Below are 18,754 nucleotides of genomic sequence, written 5' to 3'. Positions count from 1 at the left end.
ATAACTTCGTATCTTTTTCACCTTTTCTTTTTAAATTTTTTTATTTTTGTGGGGTACATAGTAGGTGTACATATTTATGAGGTACATGAGATATTTTGATACAAGCTTGCAATGCATAAGAATCATATCATGGAAAATTGGGTATCCATTCCCTCAAGAATTTACCCTTTGTGTTACAAACAATCCAATTATATTATTTTAGTTATTTTAAATGGTGCAATTATTTATTATTTATTATTATTATTATTATTCTTTTTTGAGATGGAGTCCTGCTCTGTTGCCCAGGCTGGAGTGCAGTGGCACGATCTCGGCTCACTGCCAGCTCCACCTCCCAGGTTCACGCCATTCTCCTGCCTTAGCCTCCCGAGTAGCTGGGACTACAGGCGCCCGTCACCATGCCCGGCTGATTTTTTGTATTTTTAGTAGAGACGGGGTTTCACTGTGTTAGCCAGGATGGTCTCGATCTCTTGACCTTGTGATCTTCCCACCTCAGCCTCCCAAAGTGCTGGGATTACAGGCATGAGCCACTGCACCTGGCCAAAAGGTGCAATTATTGACTATAGTGCCCCTGTTGCGCTATCAAGTACTAGATCTTATTCATTCATTCTTTTTTTTTTACACACAAACCATCCCCACCTTCCCCCCTCTCCCCACCGCCGTCCCTCCCTACTAACCTTCCCAGCCTCTAGTAACCATCCTTCTATTCTGTATCTCCATGAGTTTAACCGTTTCAATTTTTAGACCCCACACATAAGTGAGAACATGCAATGTTTGTCTTTCTGTGTCTGGCTTATTTCATTGAGCATAATGACCTCCAGTTCCATCCATGTTGTTGCAAATGACTGGATCTCATTCTTTTTTATGGCAGAATAGTACTCCCTTGTGTATATGTACCACATTTTCTTTATCCATTCATCTGTTGATGGGCACTTAGGTTGCTTCCAGATCTTGGCTGTAGTGAACAGTACAGCAACAAACATGGGAATGCAGGTATATCTCTTCGATATACTGATTTCCTTTCTTTTGCATATATGTGCAGCAGTGGGGCTGCTGGATCATATGGTAGCTCTGTTTTTAGTCTTTTGAAGAACTTCCAAACTATTCTCCATAGCAGTTTTATTAATTTACATTCCCACCAACAGCGTACATAGGTTCCCTTTTCTCCACATCCTTACCAGCAATTGTTATTGCCTGTCTTTTTAATATAAGCCATTTTAACTGGGGTGAGATGATATCTCAGTGTACTTTTGATGTGCATTTCTCTGATGATCAGTGATGTTGAGCACCTTTTCATATACCTGTTTGCCATTTGTATGTCTTCTTTGAAGAAATCTCTATTCAAATCTTTTGCCCATTTTTAAATCAGATTGTTAATTTTTTTTCCTGTAGAGTTGTTTTAGTTTTGTATATATTCTGGTTATTAATCCCTTGTCAGATGGGTAGTTTGCAAATACTTTTTCCCATTTCGTGGGTTGTTTCTTCACTTTGTTGATTGTTTCCTCTGCTATGCAGAAGCTTTTTAACTTGATGTCATCCCATTTGTCTATTTCTGCTTTGGTTGCCTGTGCTTGCTTTTTCCTCTTTTCAATAAAAAAAAGTGATGCTAAAATATGCATATGGAAAATTAACTTACATGATTAGAAGATCAAAATTATTTTTACCAAATATACATGTTATATATATGTGTTATATATATATTTACACAAATATGTTCATATACACACATGCACACATACACACACACCCCTATACCTAACAGATCAAAAGCCTGGCATTGCATTTAATTTATGATAAAATAATGATATCTGTCATTAGTAAACCTTCCTTGCACATATACACATTCCTGCTGTCTTTTTAGGGAGCAAAGAAGATGTTGGCTCTGGGGATAACAGGCCCTGAGGGCCACGAGCTGTGCCGCCCAGAGGCAGTGGAGGCAGAGGCCACGCTGAGAGCCATCACCATAGCCAGCGCTGTGAACTGTCCTCTCTACATTGTGCATGTGATGAGCAAGTCTGCAGCTAAGGTGATAGCGGATGCAAGGAGAGACGGTAATTCCCGAATGTAACCTCACTTAGAACTCAGTGTTAGCTGAAGAGGAAAGTCCATGTCCGTAGCCTCTGCTTCAGTTTAGGAGAAAGTGCACGTGGATTTCCACTTTTCTTCCTCCCTTTTTCTTAGCCTCCTGGTTTCATTTACCCTTATGTGTGTCTGTTTTCCCCCACTTTTGTTCATCTTCATCCTTGCCTCTCTACCTTCAGGTTTCATTTGTTATTTCTTCTCCATCCTTGGGACCCCAGGACATTTCCTTTAGCCACATGCCCCCACACTCAATGCCACTAGCAGCCACTTTTAAATATCATAGTTAAATGCAAAGCTCTCCGGTTTTTGTTTGTTGTTTGTTTTGTGATGGAGTCTCGCTTTGTTGCCCAGGCTGGAGTGCAATGGTGTGATCTCAGCTCACTGCAACCTCCGCCTTCTGGGTTCAAGCGATTCTCCTGCCTCAGCCTCCTGAGTAGCTAGAATTACAGGTGAGCACCACCACACTCGGCTAAATTTTATATTTTTAGTAGAGACGGGGTTTCACCATGTTGGCCAGGCTAGTCTCAAACTCCTGACCTCTAATCATCCACCCGCCTCAGCCTTCCAAAGTGCTGGGATTACAGGTGTGAGCCACCATGCCTAGCCCTCTTTCGTTAATTTTGAAGAAGCTTCCCTATCTCTTAGGCAGCTCCACTACCCTTCCCACTACCTGAATCAGGGCAGTGCAAGGCACCTAGTACATGCTCAATAAATTTCTTTTGAATTGAATTGATTCATCTGACAGCCACTTGGATGTGGGAGCAATTGAAGCAATTATCCGAATGGTATTTTTATGATGGTTATTTTAAGATTTTAAAATCTAAGTTATTTTTACCCCAAACTGCCTAATTGCCTCAGTTATCTGGTTCAGCCTAGTATGTAAATACTCATCTTAAAGGAAAGAGAAAATCTCCTATTTTTGATAAGCACTGGGCAAAGAAATGATTTCATTCTTTTGCCAATACTGGTAGAGAAAGGATGAAAAACAAGGTGCATTTTACTCAATGACTTTAGTCCCAATGGTAGCTTCTGCCATCTCAATTTTAGGAATACAGATAATCAGAGATAGTGTTATAATTCAACTTTGCTGTTTTTGTTTGCTTTTTATTAAAACAGGCTGTATTTTTATAAGATTCATTATAAAAATAATGGGTCTCACTCTGTTGCCCAGGCTGGAGTGCAGTGGTACAATCACGGCTCACTGCAGCCTCTAACTTGCAAGTGATCCTCCCATCTCAGCTTCCCAAGTAGCTGGGACCACAGGCATGCGCCACCATGACCAGCTAATTTTTAAATTTTTTGTAGAGACAGGGTCTTGCCATGTTGCCCAGGTTAGTCTCGAACTCCTGGGCTCAAGCAATCCTCTCACCTTGGCCTCCTAAAATGTTGGAATTACAAGCATGACCCACCGCATGGTTTTGGCATGTATATAATTGATACCAAAACAAATTTTGTCAAAATTCCTTCTTGTTGCATTAAGGTTCAGTAATGATTTTGTGCAAGCTGTGTGCACTTTTAAAATGTAATCCATCAATATCTTGCCTTAAGAGTAGGCTTATTTCACGTAGGATTTAATAATATCTTACTAACCAACCATTTCTGATTGCTACTCTCACATGTAAAAGAATTTCACCCCTTAAAAAAGAAAATATAAGTACTGCAATTTTAAAGTTATAGGTTTTTCCCACCAGATGGTGCTGTTGCCAGCTCTATGAGATGAGTCGGTCTAAAATTATTTCCTTTGTTAAGTCGTGTACTGGGTCCATAATGTCAGAATATTATTTAAGGAACAGTGAAATCAGCAGAAATTTTCACTTCTAACACACCTTCAAGCTCCAATTTTGACTGTTCTGTCAGGAAGCAGTTTCTTGATCTTGGGTATTTGTTTTGCATTGGGATAGAATTCCATCAGGAGCAAAGTAAGTCTAGGGAGGGTTTTAGAGTACAGATCATAGGCAGAAAACTAGTAAATACAGACATTTTAATTTTATTGTAAATTATTTTAAAATTCAATATTATTTCTTGAATCTGTAAAACATTTACATGGTCCAAGAGTCAAAATTATATATAAAAATGTTCAATGAAGTTTTACTTGCCTTCTCTAGCTCCTTCTTCCCATACAGTATAAGTAATGATTTTTATTAATTTTTTTCTGGCCTATCTTTACCATGTTTCTCTTTACCAAATAAGAATATAGTCCTTCTTTCCTACATAAAAGGTAGCATACTATACACCTTGTCTACACATTGCTTTCTTTTCCACTTGAAAATATGTTCTGAAGGTCAGACCACATTAGATACAGAGATTTTCCTCATTCTTTTTTGTAAGTGCAGGGTATGCTACTGCATTTATTCAACAAGTCCCCTATTGATGGACATCTGGGTTGTTTCCAATCTTTAGCTGTTTCAAGAGAAACCACAGTGATGGCCTTATGCATATGCCATTTCAATTTGTGAAAGACACATTAGTTCTGGAGTTCAGAAGCCTGAAATCGGTCTCACCGGGCTATAGTCAAGGTGTCTGCAGGGCTGCATCCCTTCCTGAGGTCCTAGGAAGCCCTTGCCTCGTGAGCCCTTGCGAGGCCCCTCACATTACTTGGCTTGTGGCCCCTTCCTCCATCTTCAGCACCAGCCACAATGGGTTGAGACCTTCTCACATCACATTATTTTGACCTTTTCGCCTCTCTCTTTCACTTTAAGGGCCCCTTATATTAAGCCTACCTGATTAATTCAGGATAATCTCCCCGTTTCAAGGGCCTTAATTTAATCATATCTATTAATCCCTTTGCCATGTAAAGTAACATATTCACAGGCTATGGGGATTAAGATGTGGACATCTGTTGGGCTCCATCTTTCTGCCCACCACAAATTGGGTATCTTGAGGGTAGATTTCTAGAAGTGGGATTGCGGGTTCAAACTGCATATGTAATTTTTGGGACATTGATCATATTTTCCCCAAGGAATTGTAAACATGAAATATTTAAAATACCACCCTAAACGCTGTAGTTGAGTCAGACTCACTGTGACAGTATAATACTTGTGAAAATACCCTCATGCGCAATTGTCAAAGAGGCAACATTGCTTCAGAATAAAATAGTTTGAAAGATTCCCTACACCATGCATGTGACCAAGGCATGGGATCAAGCAGGGGCCCAAAGAGGAAGGGCTGGACATAAACTGTGCCCAGCTGTTCACGTGGTGACTGCATCAGCAAACCAAAGGGCAGATCCCCGGGTAGTACAGTGGGACAAGAGCTGTTGGACCACACTGACCTTTTACAGAAGATGCTGTCTGTACTCATTTATTATCTAACATCATTTCTAAATGTAAAAGAGCAAGATAGATGTAAATAAGAAATCATTCGGTTTTACAAATTTATACTATGAAAATCTCCCATCTGTAAATACCATTGCCAGCCCATTCTTTCTTTTTTTTTTTTGAGACAGAGCCTCACTCTGTCACCCAGGCTGGAGTGCAGTGGCGTGATCTTGGCTCACTGCAACCTCCATCTCCTGGATTCAAGCACTTCTCCTGCCTCAGCCTCTCGAGTAGCTGGGATTACAGGCTCCCACTACTATGCCCAGCTAATTTTTTTGTATTTTTAGTAGAGACAGGGTTTCACCATGTTGGCTAGACTGGTCGAGGTGGCTCATGCCTGTAACCCCAGCACTTTGGGAGGCCGAGGCGGGTGGATCGCCTGACGTCAGGAGCCCATTCTATCTTCAAGGGCCTTGACTCTCACAGTGTGGTCCCTAGAATGTAGCCTCCACATTGCCTGGGAGCTCCTTAGACATGCAGAGCCTTGGGGCCCATCCAGATTCCTTGAATCAGAAAGTGTATTTATAACTAGAATCCCAGGTGATTCATATGCATATGAAAGCCTGAGAATCACGGCCCCAGGAGGCACAAAGGAGATCCAATTATTGATTGCTTCATTGTGGTAGCCTAGAAATATAATGCTATTAAATTTGATTTTATTGTTCAATTGCCAGCTCTATATCCAGAAGAACGGGATAGTAATAATAACAACTAACAGCTTGTTGAGTGCTTAATATGTGCCTGGCACATGGTAGTATTTTAATCTCTTTTATCTTATTTCAGGTTTTACTATATTCTTATCGATGTGTTTTAATACACATTGTCTTTTAAAAAATTGTCATAATAATGCTTCATGCTCAATTTTACCACTCTTTTGTAACTGATGAAATTGAGGCTTGGGAAAGATTGGTGAATTAAGCCAAAGATCACTTTATTAGTAAATGCTAGACTTGGAATTCAAGTCCAAGTCTATGTGACCCCAAAGCCCAAACTTTTTCTGTCACTCTCCCCTGTGTTAAAGGAGAAAGTGATCTGAAGTTGGGAAACCTGGATACCAAGTTTGCATTTAATGGGTTTTGGGTTTATTTATTTATTTTTAGAGACAGGGTCTCTCTGTCACCCAGGCTGGAGTGCAGTAGCACTACCTTAGCTAACTGCTGCCTGAAGCTCCTGTGCTCAAATGATCCTCCCAACCTCACCATCCCAAGTAGCTGCGACTACTCATGTATGCCACCACACCCAGCCAATTTTTAAATTTTTTTGTAGAAATGAGGTCTCCGTTTGTTATTCAAGCTGGTCTTGAACTCTTGACCTCAGGCGATCTTTCTGCCTCAGCTTCCCACAGCACTGGGATTACAGGAGTCAGCCACCACACCTCACTGGCTTTGGTGTTTTAAAATTTGTAATTGTAATTGGTTTTTGGGTTTTGGCATTACATTTACATTTTTTATTTAAGACATTATCATCATTTTGCTATTTTTATCATTATTAAAAGATTAATTTTGGGGGTGGAAATGATGAAGTGTTAAATGGAAAGTAAATATCTTCTATCTCCCTCAGCTCATTCGTTAGAGCCAGTGATTTTAAACTTATCTATCTTTAGTTTTTGGTGGTGACCTCTAAAATCCTAAACTATAAGTTTGTAGTGATTTGTAATTTTTGACAGCATTGCTTAACTCTCAACTATGAAAAATGAATAATTTAGTTCCTATAAACTTCTCACCTCCTGAGTTTTGTCAGTAATAAATGTCACTTCAAATGATATATTTAATTTTATGTGTTTTATTTTACATGTTTTAGCTATTCCTTTTTTTTTTTTTTTTTTTTTAGAGGCAGGATCTCACAGGAGCTGGAGTGCAGTGGCAAGAACACAGGTCACTGTAGCCTCAATTTCCTGGGCTCAAGCAATCTTCCTGCCTCAGCCTCCAGGGTGGTTGGGACTATAGGCATGCACCACTGTACACGGCTAATTTTTAAATTTCTTGTAGAGTCGGGGTTTCACCATATTGCCCAGGCTGGTCTCAGGCTAACTTCCCACAATGGCCTCCCACAGAGCTGGGATTACAGCTATGAGCCACCACGCCTGGCCTGACATCTCTTCTCTACAGGCTGAAGAAGAAACTTAAGAGGCCCTAAGTGCTCTCTCTTTCTGCCTCCTCCAGATGTCTACCAGCTCTATTATTATCTTTACACAGACTATGTAACTCTAATTAGGTCTTCCATGCTTTGTCTATAGGTTAAGTCTAAAATTTAGAACTGTCACAGGGTAAAATTATGGAAATACTCTTCTCTGTAGAAACAATTAGTGAGAAGAGAACTTCAGAGAAATTTATAGCACTAACTTGGAGTGCAAGTTAGTGTTATTCAAATTAACTCTCAGAGAAGCAATTTCCAAGTGTCAAGGTCAAGTGAGTTTTCTTCATTCCGATAGGACTCAAAAGCATGCCTTATTTTAGTTTGCTACATATTTAGACCATTATTGTCTTGTAAAGTTTCTCGTTTCTCCTGACATTTTTCCAATTAGCTCCTTTTAAAATAGGTTGAGAAAAGAAATATATGCCTTCTTTACCATATCATGAAGAGTTCTAGCCTCTTCATCATACTTTCTATTGAATGGAATCAGCTCTGCTTGCAGAGATTCTTTGTGGGAGGAGAATCTGCTGACTTTCCCTTTCATTTTTGATAGCTGCTTGCTAAGCCTGCAGTAGAGATGTCATTCTGGGATAATGAGGTTGGATATACTGATTCCTGGTTTCCATATCTCCCCTTTTCTTGAATTACTTTGAAGATTTTCAGGTAATTTTTAAGGAAAAGTGTGTAAAAGGTAAATTTTCTGATTCCTTGTCTTCAGGCTTATTGGATGATTTGAATGGGCGTGGAATTCTTGGTTCTGAAATATATCCTTCTGAATTATGAAGGCACAGTTTCCTTCTCTGCTGGCATCCAATGTTACTGAGGAACAGAAAAACCCTATACAATTTCTTGTCTTCTTATCACAAACTTTTCATTATCTGTAAGATTTTTATAATTTCTTTTCATTTTAGATATTCAGAAATTTCATTGAGACTATTACTGGAAAGGAGTTCCAATCCAGACCCCAATAGAGGGTTCTTGGATCTTGCTCAAGAAATAGTTGAGTATGAGTCCATAAAGCACAGTGAAAGCAAGTCTATTAGAAAAGTAAAGAAACAAAAGCATGGCTACTCCATAGACAGAGCAGCCCCAGGGGCTGCTGATTGGGTATTTCTATGGTTAATTTTTGAATATCTGCTAAGTAAGGGGTGGATTATTCATGAGTTTTTCAGGAAAGGGGCAGGGAATTCCTGGAACTGAGAGTTCCTCATTTTTTTAGGCCATATTGTGTAACTTCCAGACGTTGGCATGGCATTTGTAAACTGTCATGGCATTGGTGGGAGAGTCTTTTAGCTAATACATTATAGCTAATACATTATAATTAGTATATAATGAGCAGTGAGGATGACCAGAGGTCACTCTCGTTGTCATTTTGGTTTTGGTGGGTTTTGGCCAGCTTCTTTACCACATCCGGTTTCTGCAGCCCAGGAGGTTTCAGCCTCATTTTACCCAGCCCCTCTTCAAGATGGAGTTGCTCTGGCTGGAACACCTCTGACAAGGCTATATTTAGTAGTAGTCCTTTTAAAAATTCACCTTCATGTTCAGAGGGCTTTATCAATCTGACGACTGAGCTTTGATTCTGAAAATGTTTCTTCCGTATTTTCCTCCATATTCATGTCCTCTGTTTTCCTGGGACTCCATCATAATCCTGCATGTCTTTTAACTAAAAAAAATTTAAATTTTTTCTATACATTTTAGGAAATATTTTTGTTTACTTTTCCCTGCCCTTCTAATAAACTTGTGTCTTGGTAATCACACCTTTATTTCCAAGAAAACGTTCTTGTTCTCTAAGTGCTCTTTTTTTCCATGGTTCCTTATTCTTTTTAAGGTTTTTCTTTCAATAGATGTATTACTTTCTTTTTTAAAAAAAATTGGTACTTTATTTGTTTATTTATTTATTTTTATATAAAGACATAGTCTTACTATGTTGCCCAGGCTGGTTTTGAACTCCTGGGCTCAAGTGATCCTTCTGCCTCAGCTTCCCAAAGTGTTGGGATTATAGGCGTGAACCATTGGGCCCATCTTATCTTCTTAATCTAAGAATACTGATGAAGATTTTTTTTTTAATTCTCTTTTGTTTCCTGGGTTACTCTGTTTCTTTCTAGTTCAATTTTTCAGGGTTTTGTTTTGTTTTAGATGGAGTCTCACTCTGTTGCCCAGGCTGGCACGATCTCAGCTCACTGCAACCTCCTCCTCCCAGGTTCAAGTGATTCTCCTGCCTCAGCCTCCCAAGTAGCTGGGATTACAGGTGCCCAGCACCATGCCCAGCTAATTTTTGTATTTTTAGTAGAGACAGGGTTTCGCCATGTTGGCCAGGCTGGTCTTTAACTCCAGACCTCAGGTGATCCGCCCACCTCTGCCTCCCACAGTGCTGGGATTACAGGCATGAGCCACTGTGCCTGGCCAATTTTTCAGTTTTTAAAACTCCTGGTCTTCCTTTTTGTGTGTGCGTGTGCTGTTTGTGTTTTCTTCAAAAGTCTGGTGATCCTTGGCTGTCCATATGTTGACAGGACAGTTCAGTTGGTCAGTGTGGGAACGGGCATGGATTTCCTCTTCCACCAAGCATGTCTGTTTCCTGAACTTGCTATGTGAATGCACATGGGGCATAGTCACTGGACAGCTTCAGTTTAAGGTGCAGGGACCTCAATCTAGCATCAACACCACCTAAGAAGCTTCATTTCCCAGCAGAGGTGAGGGTGAGTGTTCACAGACCCAGACCTCCTCCTCCCCTCCCCTTCACTGCCCTTTCTGCCCCAGGAGGAAAGCTCTTCATGACTCCCTCTACTCCTTCAGGTCAGGCTGTCACTCCCCCTAACTTTTCTTTATGAATTATTGCCATCCCATCTGCTTTCCACATTCCCCAAATCTACCAAAACCCTGGTCAGCCATGATCCTTCTTTCAACCCCAGTGCAGCTCTGGATTCTTTCTCTTTTGTCTGTCTTCACCAGGATTTTTTTGTGAACTGGGAAAGAAGAGGTGGGGAATGTTCAGTGCATCCAAAGCCTGAGGTTTCTTTTGGCTCATGCTTGATATTTTCTTTTAGCATTCTGCAATAAAAAGTGAAAAGCAGGTTACAGAAAGAAGAAACTTTCAAGTACAAGCCATCGAAAGTGATGTCACCTTTGACAGTTTGCAAAGAATGCCCATTTCATGCTTAAGTATTTTTTCATCCAAGTCGAGTAACTATTAGGCTGGTGCAAAAGTAATTGCGGTTTTTGCCATTACTTTCAATGGGAAAAACCACAGTTACTTTTGCACCAACCTAATAGAACTAGATTAGTTCTCATCCACCCTTCTTGTGAGAAGACACTTTTTCAGAGATGAGGCAAGGGAATCAGGCGTTTCTCCCTAAAGCGTTATCCTTTTCTTCCAGAAGCAGAGTTTGTCTCCCTTGCTCCACAGCCCAAGTGTGAAGTTGGACAAACAAGTTGTCATTGTGTTTCATGTGGACAGTCCAGTCTGCCAGCCCCTGACTTCTATCACCCACTCCAGTCTAGTTTTTGTCCAAAGAATATATATGTCAATGTGTGTCATTGGCTTTAGTGACCCTTTTTAAATTTTGGTCTGAGTAGCTATACATGTTCTTTTTCTGCCACAGTATTGGCATATGGGATCATTAATGGCTTTTTAGGAAATACATTGTTCACTTCACCTTCGTACTTCCCAGTAGAGCCTGTAGGCTCATGAATTCACTACCTTTCTGTGATTTGTTTAGAATGGTGGCAATTTCTCAAAGCAATTTAACTTGATGCCCTAATTGCTATGTATCTGGTGTTATTTGTTTCCCATTTATGACTGAAATTATCAATGCACTGCTTTGCTGTTGTTTTGGTTTACAGTTAAACTTGTTTTAGCTTGTCTTAATAAAGTTTACCTCTATTTTAAATCCATGTTCCTTTCTTTAGGGTAAAAATATGATGCTCATTTGAACTTAAAAAATATTTTGCTTATATTTTTCATAAACAACAAAGTTCTTGGATGCCAAGCGCATGCTAGGTACTGTGCTCTGGGCATTAGATTTGCTAAGATGATTAAGACAATTTCAGATCTCAAGCAGCTGACAGTAAACTGGGCTGGATTGTGTTTGTTTAATGTGTTTGTATATTTGATTTTCGTTTATTTGATTTGATTTCATTTGGTTTTAGTTTTGCTTATAGTTTTACTTAATAGGCGTATCTTTGTAAAATAAAAAGTTCTCTTGCAGAGAGGTGTAAACCAAAAATAAAATTCTAAGGCCCCTTAACCATCTGAATGGACCCCTCCTCTCAGTCAGGGCATTCCAAACTTAACCTGAAACACTGGTTCAGGCCATGCTGGGAAGGGAGGGTTGGACATGCCTCATTATGTCCTCCTCCCTTTTGGAATTCAGGAAAAGCTGACCAGCATTTAACATCAACACAGACCTTAAGTCTAATAAAAACCATTTACAATCTATTCTCTCTGAAGCCTGCTACCTGGAGGCTTCATCTGCATGATAAAACTTTGGTCTCCACAGCCCCTTATCATAATCCAAACATTTCTTTCTATTGATAATAACTTTTTCAACCAACTGCCAATCAGAAAATTTTGACATCTACCTATAACCAGGAAGCCCCCACTTTGAGCGGTCCTGCCTTTCTGGACCAGAACAATGTATAGCTTACATGTATTTGATTGATGTCCCATATCTCCCTAAAATGTACAAAACTAGACTGTGCCCCAACCACCTTGGGCACATGTTCTCCAGATCTCCTGAGGGCTGTGTCACAGGCCATTGGTTACTCATATTTGCCTTAGAATGAATCTCTTCAAATATTTTACAGAGTTTGACTCTTTTTGTCAACAGAGGCTTTGGAATTCCTATTTTCCATTTTATGTAAACTCTGTCTCCCATATATTCCTCTTGTGTTTTAAAAGATGGGGAGAAAAATCCACACAGGGGCCCCTCTCTTCCCAAGTAGTCACACTGAGTGCTGCTTGGCAGTGTTGAACAAAAATACACCAAATTTCATTTACTCCGTGCAATGAACTGATGCTTAGGCACTAGAGCTGTGGGAAGAATCAGTGTGCCACTGAGTCAAGGTGATTTTGAGTTTCAAGTTTCCTTTCTTCTCCTTTTTTTTGGAAAAAGAGTCGCGTTCTGTTGCCCAGGCTGGAGTTCAGTGGCATGACCTTGGCTCACTGCACCCTCTACCTTTTGGGTTCAAGTGATTCTCGTGCCTCAGCCTCCCAAGTAGCTGGGACTACAGGTGTGCACCATCATACCTGGATAATTTTTTGTATTTTTAGTAGAGATGGGGTTTCACCATGTTAGCCAGGCTGCCTTTCTTCTTTCTTGCATATGAACATCAGAACACTCCATTGTCCTTTAAATTTAGAACAAGATAATTTACATTACATCCAATTGCATAGCAGTTAAAAGCTAGCCATTAAAAAAATAGAATTGTGTGGCTGTCAGGAAACTAACATTTGTGGAGTGTATGAGTTTTCTATGGCTGCTGTTGCAAAGTGCCACATACTGGGCTGCTTAAACAACAGGAATTTATTTTCTCACAGTTCTGGAGTTTCGAAGTCCAAAACCAAGGTGACAACAGGGTTGAACAGGGTTGGCTCCTTCTGAGAGCTGTGGAGGAAGGATGTGTTCCAGGCTTTTCTTCTTGGCTTGTAGATGGCCATCTTCTTCCTGTGTCTTCACGTTATCTTCCCCTATATGTGTCCAAATTTCCCCTTCGTATAAGAACCACAGTCTTATTGAATTAGGGCCCACCCTAATGACCTCACTTTAAATTCACTACCTCCATAAAGATTCTTTTTCCAAATACAGTTACATTCTGAGGTACCAGGGGTTAGGACTTCAACATGTGGATTTGGGCAGAGGACACAATTCAGCCCATAACATGAAATGTCTCCAGGGTCCCAGGAAGATTCTGGGTACTTTCATAAACATTAGTTTATTTGACCTTCACAAAATTGCCGCCCTAGAGGGACACTGTGATCCCATTTCATAGATGAGAAAAACAGACTAAAAACAATGACTTACTTCGTACAATGTCACCAGCCAAAAAGTAGCAAAAGCAGGATTTGAACCTAAATCTGTATGATCCATTCTACCAAGCTGCTTCTATGTATTTTCCTTCTCAATTCTTTTCTTCCTTTGTAAATGTAATGTTTTGAATCAAAATAAAGTCCAGGAAAGTTTGGCTCTGTCCTTTCGGCTAGGAAGATTTATTTCTATAAATATGTTTGGCCTCTTATTTAGTGGCCAGGGCTTTTGCTCCTGGATGCCTATGCTTTTTCTCTGCATCTTTCATCCTTCTCTAGCAGATCTCAGGACTCAATATTAAGCGTTGCTTGCAGATCCAGACAAGGTGTTAACATCTGCTCTATCACCGTCTTCTAATAAATGGGTTGTCTGGTCAGTGGAGAGTTTGGATTGGTTTGACCTGCTTCATTACTGGGAAATCTTGAGTATCTCTCAAAGGGTGAAACTCCTTCAAGTGGGAGGTTGCATCATAAAGGGCAGAATCTTTTCTTTGTTTGGGTTTGAGCCAAAAAATGGAGAAATAAGGAGAGAACATCTATGGGTAGAGACGATACAAGCTAATGGGAAGCTTGCTAAGACAGTGGGAGGAGATTAATGGTGAAAATGTTCCTATCTCCTAAGAGTTGTTGAAACCCTCCAGTTGTGAATGTAATTAGAATAGTACTAGGCTGAAGACAGATAGAGCACTCTTCATTGCCAACCAACTAAGTGTAGTAAATGAAATCAGTAAGTGAAATTGGAAAAATGCTCAGCCACATCCACAAATAGCCTGTGGTTGACTTAAACATTTAGAAATACATGCTCTTTCCCAAGTAATAAAAAATGGCACTTTTCCTAGTAACATAGTGCATATGATATGATATTATAATACTATGACTGTAATTCTGGCTGTACCACTTAGTGCCAGTGTGTGTTGGGCACATTAGTCTCATTGAGCATCAATTTTTTCATCTGTCAAACCAGCATGAAGGCGGCTATGAAGGTCAAATGAGATTGTATTTGGGAGCCTTGCAAACTATAGAATGGTATGCATGTGTTAGCTATTTTTTTTGTTATTTTATTTTTAGCCCAAATCTAACAGAACCCATAATTATGCTGAATTATCCAGTTTGATTATCCAATTTATGGATTATCCAGGCCTCCTGTTTTCCTTCCCCTTTTTAGTTCTTGCATGCTTTTTAGTCCTTTGAAAATGTCTTAGAAATAGTGAAATAGGAAATAGAATATGCAGTTAGGAATTTTTACTTTTTAAATTTTATTTTGGATATTAACAGATACTAAATGGGGAGAAAATTGAAAGTAGCCCAGTTAATGAAGAGCTTGTTGTATATACCACTAAAGTGGCCTGTCACATTTTAAAGGAGCTAAGCCCTTCCAAGGAAATTACCTGTCATCTTGTTTCAAAACAGTCCTGGCAGACTCCCGGTAGATGCTGACACTTTTAATTTTTCCTGAGTGCTGTTAAAATTGCAGAACTTTTGGAACTATATTCCCATATCACCTTGATGGGCCAAGTGATTGAATAGAACATGTGATAAGGATCTTTCCTCGATGATAAAGCACCATGGAAAATCCTCAGTCAGCAACTTGTAAAGTGATTGCAGATCAAGTCTCTGAGTTTTCATTGTCCAAGCATCTGTAAGACGTTCCCTTGGAATAGGAAGGTCTCTTCATACTTGCAAATAAAATATCGTGTCCATCTTCCCAGTTCTCCAGTAGGTAGTACATTACCTCTTCATTCACTAAAAATGATTGCTGCTTATTCTATATTTAGAAAGAGTTGCTAATGGTGTTTCTCCTTTTCTGGGGATAGGGCAGTAAGAATCTGAATGGGGACAGGATTCATCCAGCAGGGTACATCACGGAAGCAAAGTAACTTAGCCATGGCTAAGTCCCTGGGGGATAACTTTTATTGATACTTGGTTACTTAAGAATTGAAGTTCTTAGGCTTCAATAAGCCTTGCTTTCGTGGTTTTTCAAATTCCTAAGCTAGCTAGTGGAAGATGGCTAGTTTGGAGAAGGATCTATGAAATAATAGGGTGCTGTGTTCCAATTTGATATGACAGGCAACTGGCGGCCATCTATTGTCAGTACTCTCTGAGGAAGTCGTTAATTTCAGTTATATATCAGGATTTTAACTAAAACGCAGCATCTGATGAACCAGAGTGAACTAATTTGGTATGCCAGCATCTCTCTACTGTGCACTCTCCTTAATGATTGCCTGAATTTGATCAGGTTGATGCCAGCAAACCTATTATTCTGACAAATGCTAATCAGAGATAGGATTCTGATTTTAAATTCAAATTCACTGTGCACTATTAACTTTTCTAACATCGTACGCTTTTTTTGATGGCCTCATTTGCATGATTTTTAAAATATGCATTTCTGGCTAAGACTTTATTATCTGAGTGTTCTTTCATTTAATACAAGTTTTTTGAGGAGTTCTTTTTTTCAAGGGCATGAAAAGATTATCAATTGATTTGCAGCAGAGATATGCTGTGGTTGAATTCCATATGACCTAACTAATAATTATCTGTCATCAGGGTAGTAAAGCATAAAAGTTAGGACCACTGGAGTCAAATTCTGGGTTCACATTCTACCTTCTCCACACCACATGGAGTGTATGTAATGTAAATGTAAAGAAGTTATTACTCCATAGCTTTATTTTTATCTTTTTATGGAGATAACAATAGCATTTATCTGGTAGGGTTTTGGAGAAGGTTTCATTAGAATGGCTCTTATACCAGCCAGCTTTTGCTAGGTTATATGGCCATAAAAATGGATCTAAAATATGAATAGCTTATACTTAACAGAGGTTTCTCATTCATATTTATGTTCATCATGGATTTTTAAATCCTGTCCACAAAAGTAAATTATAGTTTGGGATTCTGCTAAACTGTAGTTATTACCCTCTGCTAGGGCAGAAAAGATTGATATTTATGTGTTTGTCATATGGTCCTCCTAAGAATAAATTAAAGTGATGAATGCTTCTTTTAATCTTTCCAGGGAAGGTGGTCTATGGTGAACCCATAGCAGCCAGTCTTGGCACAGATGGCACTCACTACTGGAATAAAGAATGGCACCATGCAGCCCACCATGTCATGGGTCCACCTTTGCGACCAGACCCCTCAACACCTGACTTCCTCATGAATCTGTTGGCTAAGTAATCATTTTGCCGATGACTGGGAAGTGTATTGCCAAAAGAAGGTTTGGGTGGAGGGGAGCTCGTCCTCCTATCTGGACCCTCCACTAACCTCCCAGTATTCTCTTCTACTTGACCTGTCAGGCCCTGGGTACCCCTCACCTGCACAGCAAAAAACATTGACTTAATTATGCTATGATATGTTGTCAAAGCCTTTCCTAGACTCACAGAAATCAGATCATTTTCACTGAAACTTTACTCTCTTCTGACTTTTTTCATCTCTCGTTGCCCAAACCCAGAGCTCTTCATTACGCCTTACTTTTTATCAGAATATTGTTGAATTTTTTCTATGCTGATATAATATGGGAACTAGGTTTTTGTGTAGGTAACCCTGTTACTTTCTGGGAACATATGATCATTTTTCTTGAAAATTCTACCATTCCAGGGCCAGATGCAGTGGCTCATGCCTGTAATCCCAGCACTTTGGGAGGCTGAGGCCAGCGGATCACATGAGGCCAGGAGTTCGAGACAAGCCTGATGAACATGGCAAATCCCCATCTCTACTAAAAATACAAAAATTGGCTGGGCATGGTGGCTCATGCCTGTAATCCCAGTTACTCGGGAGGCTGAGGCAGGAGAATCACTTAAACCCAGGAGGCAGAGGTTGCAGTGAGCAGCAGTAGTGCCACTGCACTCCAACTTGAGTGACAGAGCAAGACCCTGTCTCGAAAAAAAAAAAGAAAAGAAAAAAGAAAATTCTACCATTCATGGACATCCCGACACTCCCCATTCACAGATACTCAGTCTCAAGCTAAGAGTTTTTCATGACAGACTGTACAAGAGTTCATTTACCCGTTCTTTTCAGCTTCCTTCCTCCTTCATGATTCAGCATCCCCAAGTTTACTCACAAGTCAAAGCAGGATTCCTGTCCCTGGTAATATCAGCATCCCCAGCCAATCTCACCGTCTGTTGATCCCAGTGTGGCTGTGTGGCTAGGGACTGCCCCGGAGGGCCTGCCCTCCATTCATGAGGATCACCATGGTGATGTCTTTGTGGATGGAGTATTCTGCTCACAAGGAGTTTTCTCTCACATATTTACTGATGATTCTGAGGTTACCTTCATCAAGTACATGTAACTATCCATTTCTAGATGAGAAATGGAGTCTCGGACAAGCTCATAGCACAGAGCTAGTAAGTGATGGAGCTGAGCTTAGAACTCAGGTTTCCTAACCCGTCTTGCACCATGCTTCCTATCAGTGTGTCCTCTGAAAGTGCTTCCTAGAATAGAGACAGGAGAGGGATGAAATATGTTCTTGAAAAAACTGCTCATTCTCCATTGCATTTTTCTGACTTCAATTGAGAAGGGAGTCAGGAGATTAGGAAAGGTTATGGCAGTTTCCTCCTAACGTATTCTGTATACTCACCCCATCACTCTTGTGTTTTTTTCTTTTACAGTGATGATCTAACCACAACAGGGACTGATAACTGCACTTTCAACACCTGCCAGAAAGCTCTTGGGAAGGATGATTTTACCAAGATCCCCAATGGGGTGAATGGTGTTGAAGATCGGATGTCAGTAATATGGGAAAAAGGCGTGGTGGGTTTCACAGGTTCCAGCCTTGCTTTGCCTAGTTCTTCAGCCAGGATCCTGCCCATCTGAGGACGAGAGTGGCACCAATTTTCATAGAGACACTTTTTGATTGTTTTTACTAGGGAGGAAGCTAGGAATGCAATACTATCACCTCCACCACCATTCCCTGAGTATAGCATCAGCAAAGAAATAATCTTCTCTGCGTAGTTTATTTTAGTTTAGACGATGCATCACACCATTTTGCAGAGACATTAGGGGATGAATTAAGATTGCAGACAAAGAGGGTTATTCTTGAATTCTCTGAAATGGCATAGCCCTTCTGCTTGATTTCTCATGCTCTTGAATTCCAATGCCTCCTGTGTCATTGGCACAAATACTTGAAATGATAAAAAATACACGAAGGGGCAGGGTTCACTAGCTCACAACTATAATCCCAGCACTTTGGGAGGTGAAGGCAGGTGGATCACTT

General features: G+C 40.1%; 1 protein-coding gene across 1 annotated transcript in view; it reads left to right on the top strand.

Moving 5' to 3' along the window:
* Positions 1-18,754, top strand: part of DPYS (dihydropyrimidinase) — an 89,844-nt gene that overhangs the window by 20,628 nt on the left and 50,462 nt on the right. The window contains exons 4-6 of the mRNA XM_032758483.1: positions 1,859-2,048; positions 16,559-16,715; positions 18,150-18,291. Of these exons, the coding sequence (XP_032614374.1) occupies positions 1,859-2,048; positions 16,559-16,715; positions 18,150-18,291 (489 nt within the window). The remainder of the gene's footprint in view (positions 1-1,858; positions 2,049-16,558; positions 16,716-18,149; positions 18,292-18,754) is intronic.

The sequence above is a fragment of the Hylobates moloch genome, unplaced genomic scaffold (assembly GCF_009828535.3).
Source record: "Hylobates moloch isolate HMO894 unplaced genomic scaffold, HMol_V3 SCAFFOLD_9, whole genome shotgun sequence".
In the NCBI taxonomy this organism is placed as follows: Eukaryota; Metazoa; Chordata; class Mammalia; order Primates; family Hylobatidae; genus Hylobates; species Hylobates moloch.
Note: the sequence above shows the minus strand (reverse complement) of the source record. Positions and strands in the feature narration are given on the sequence as shown.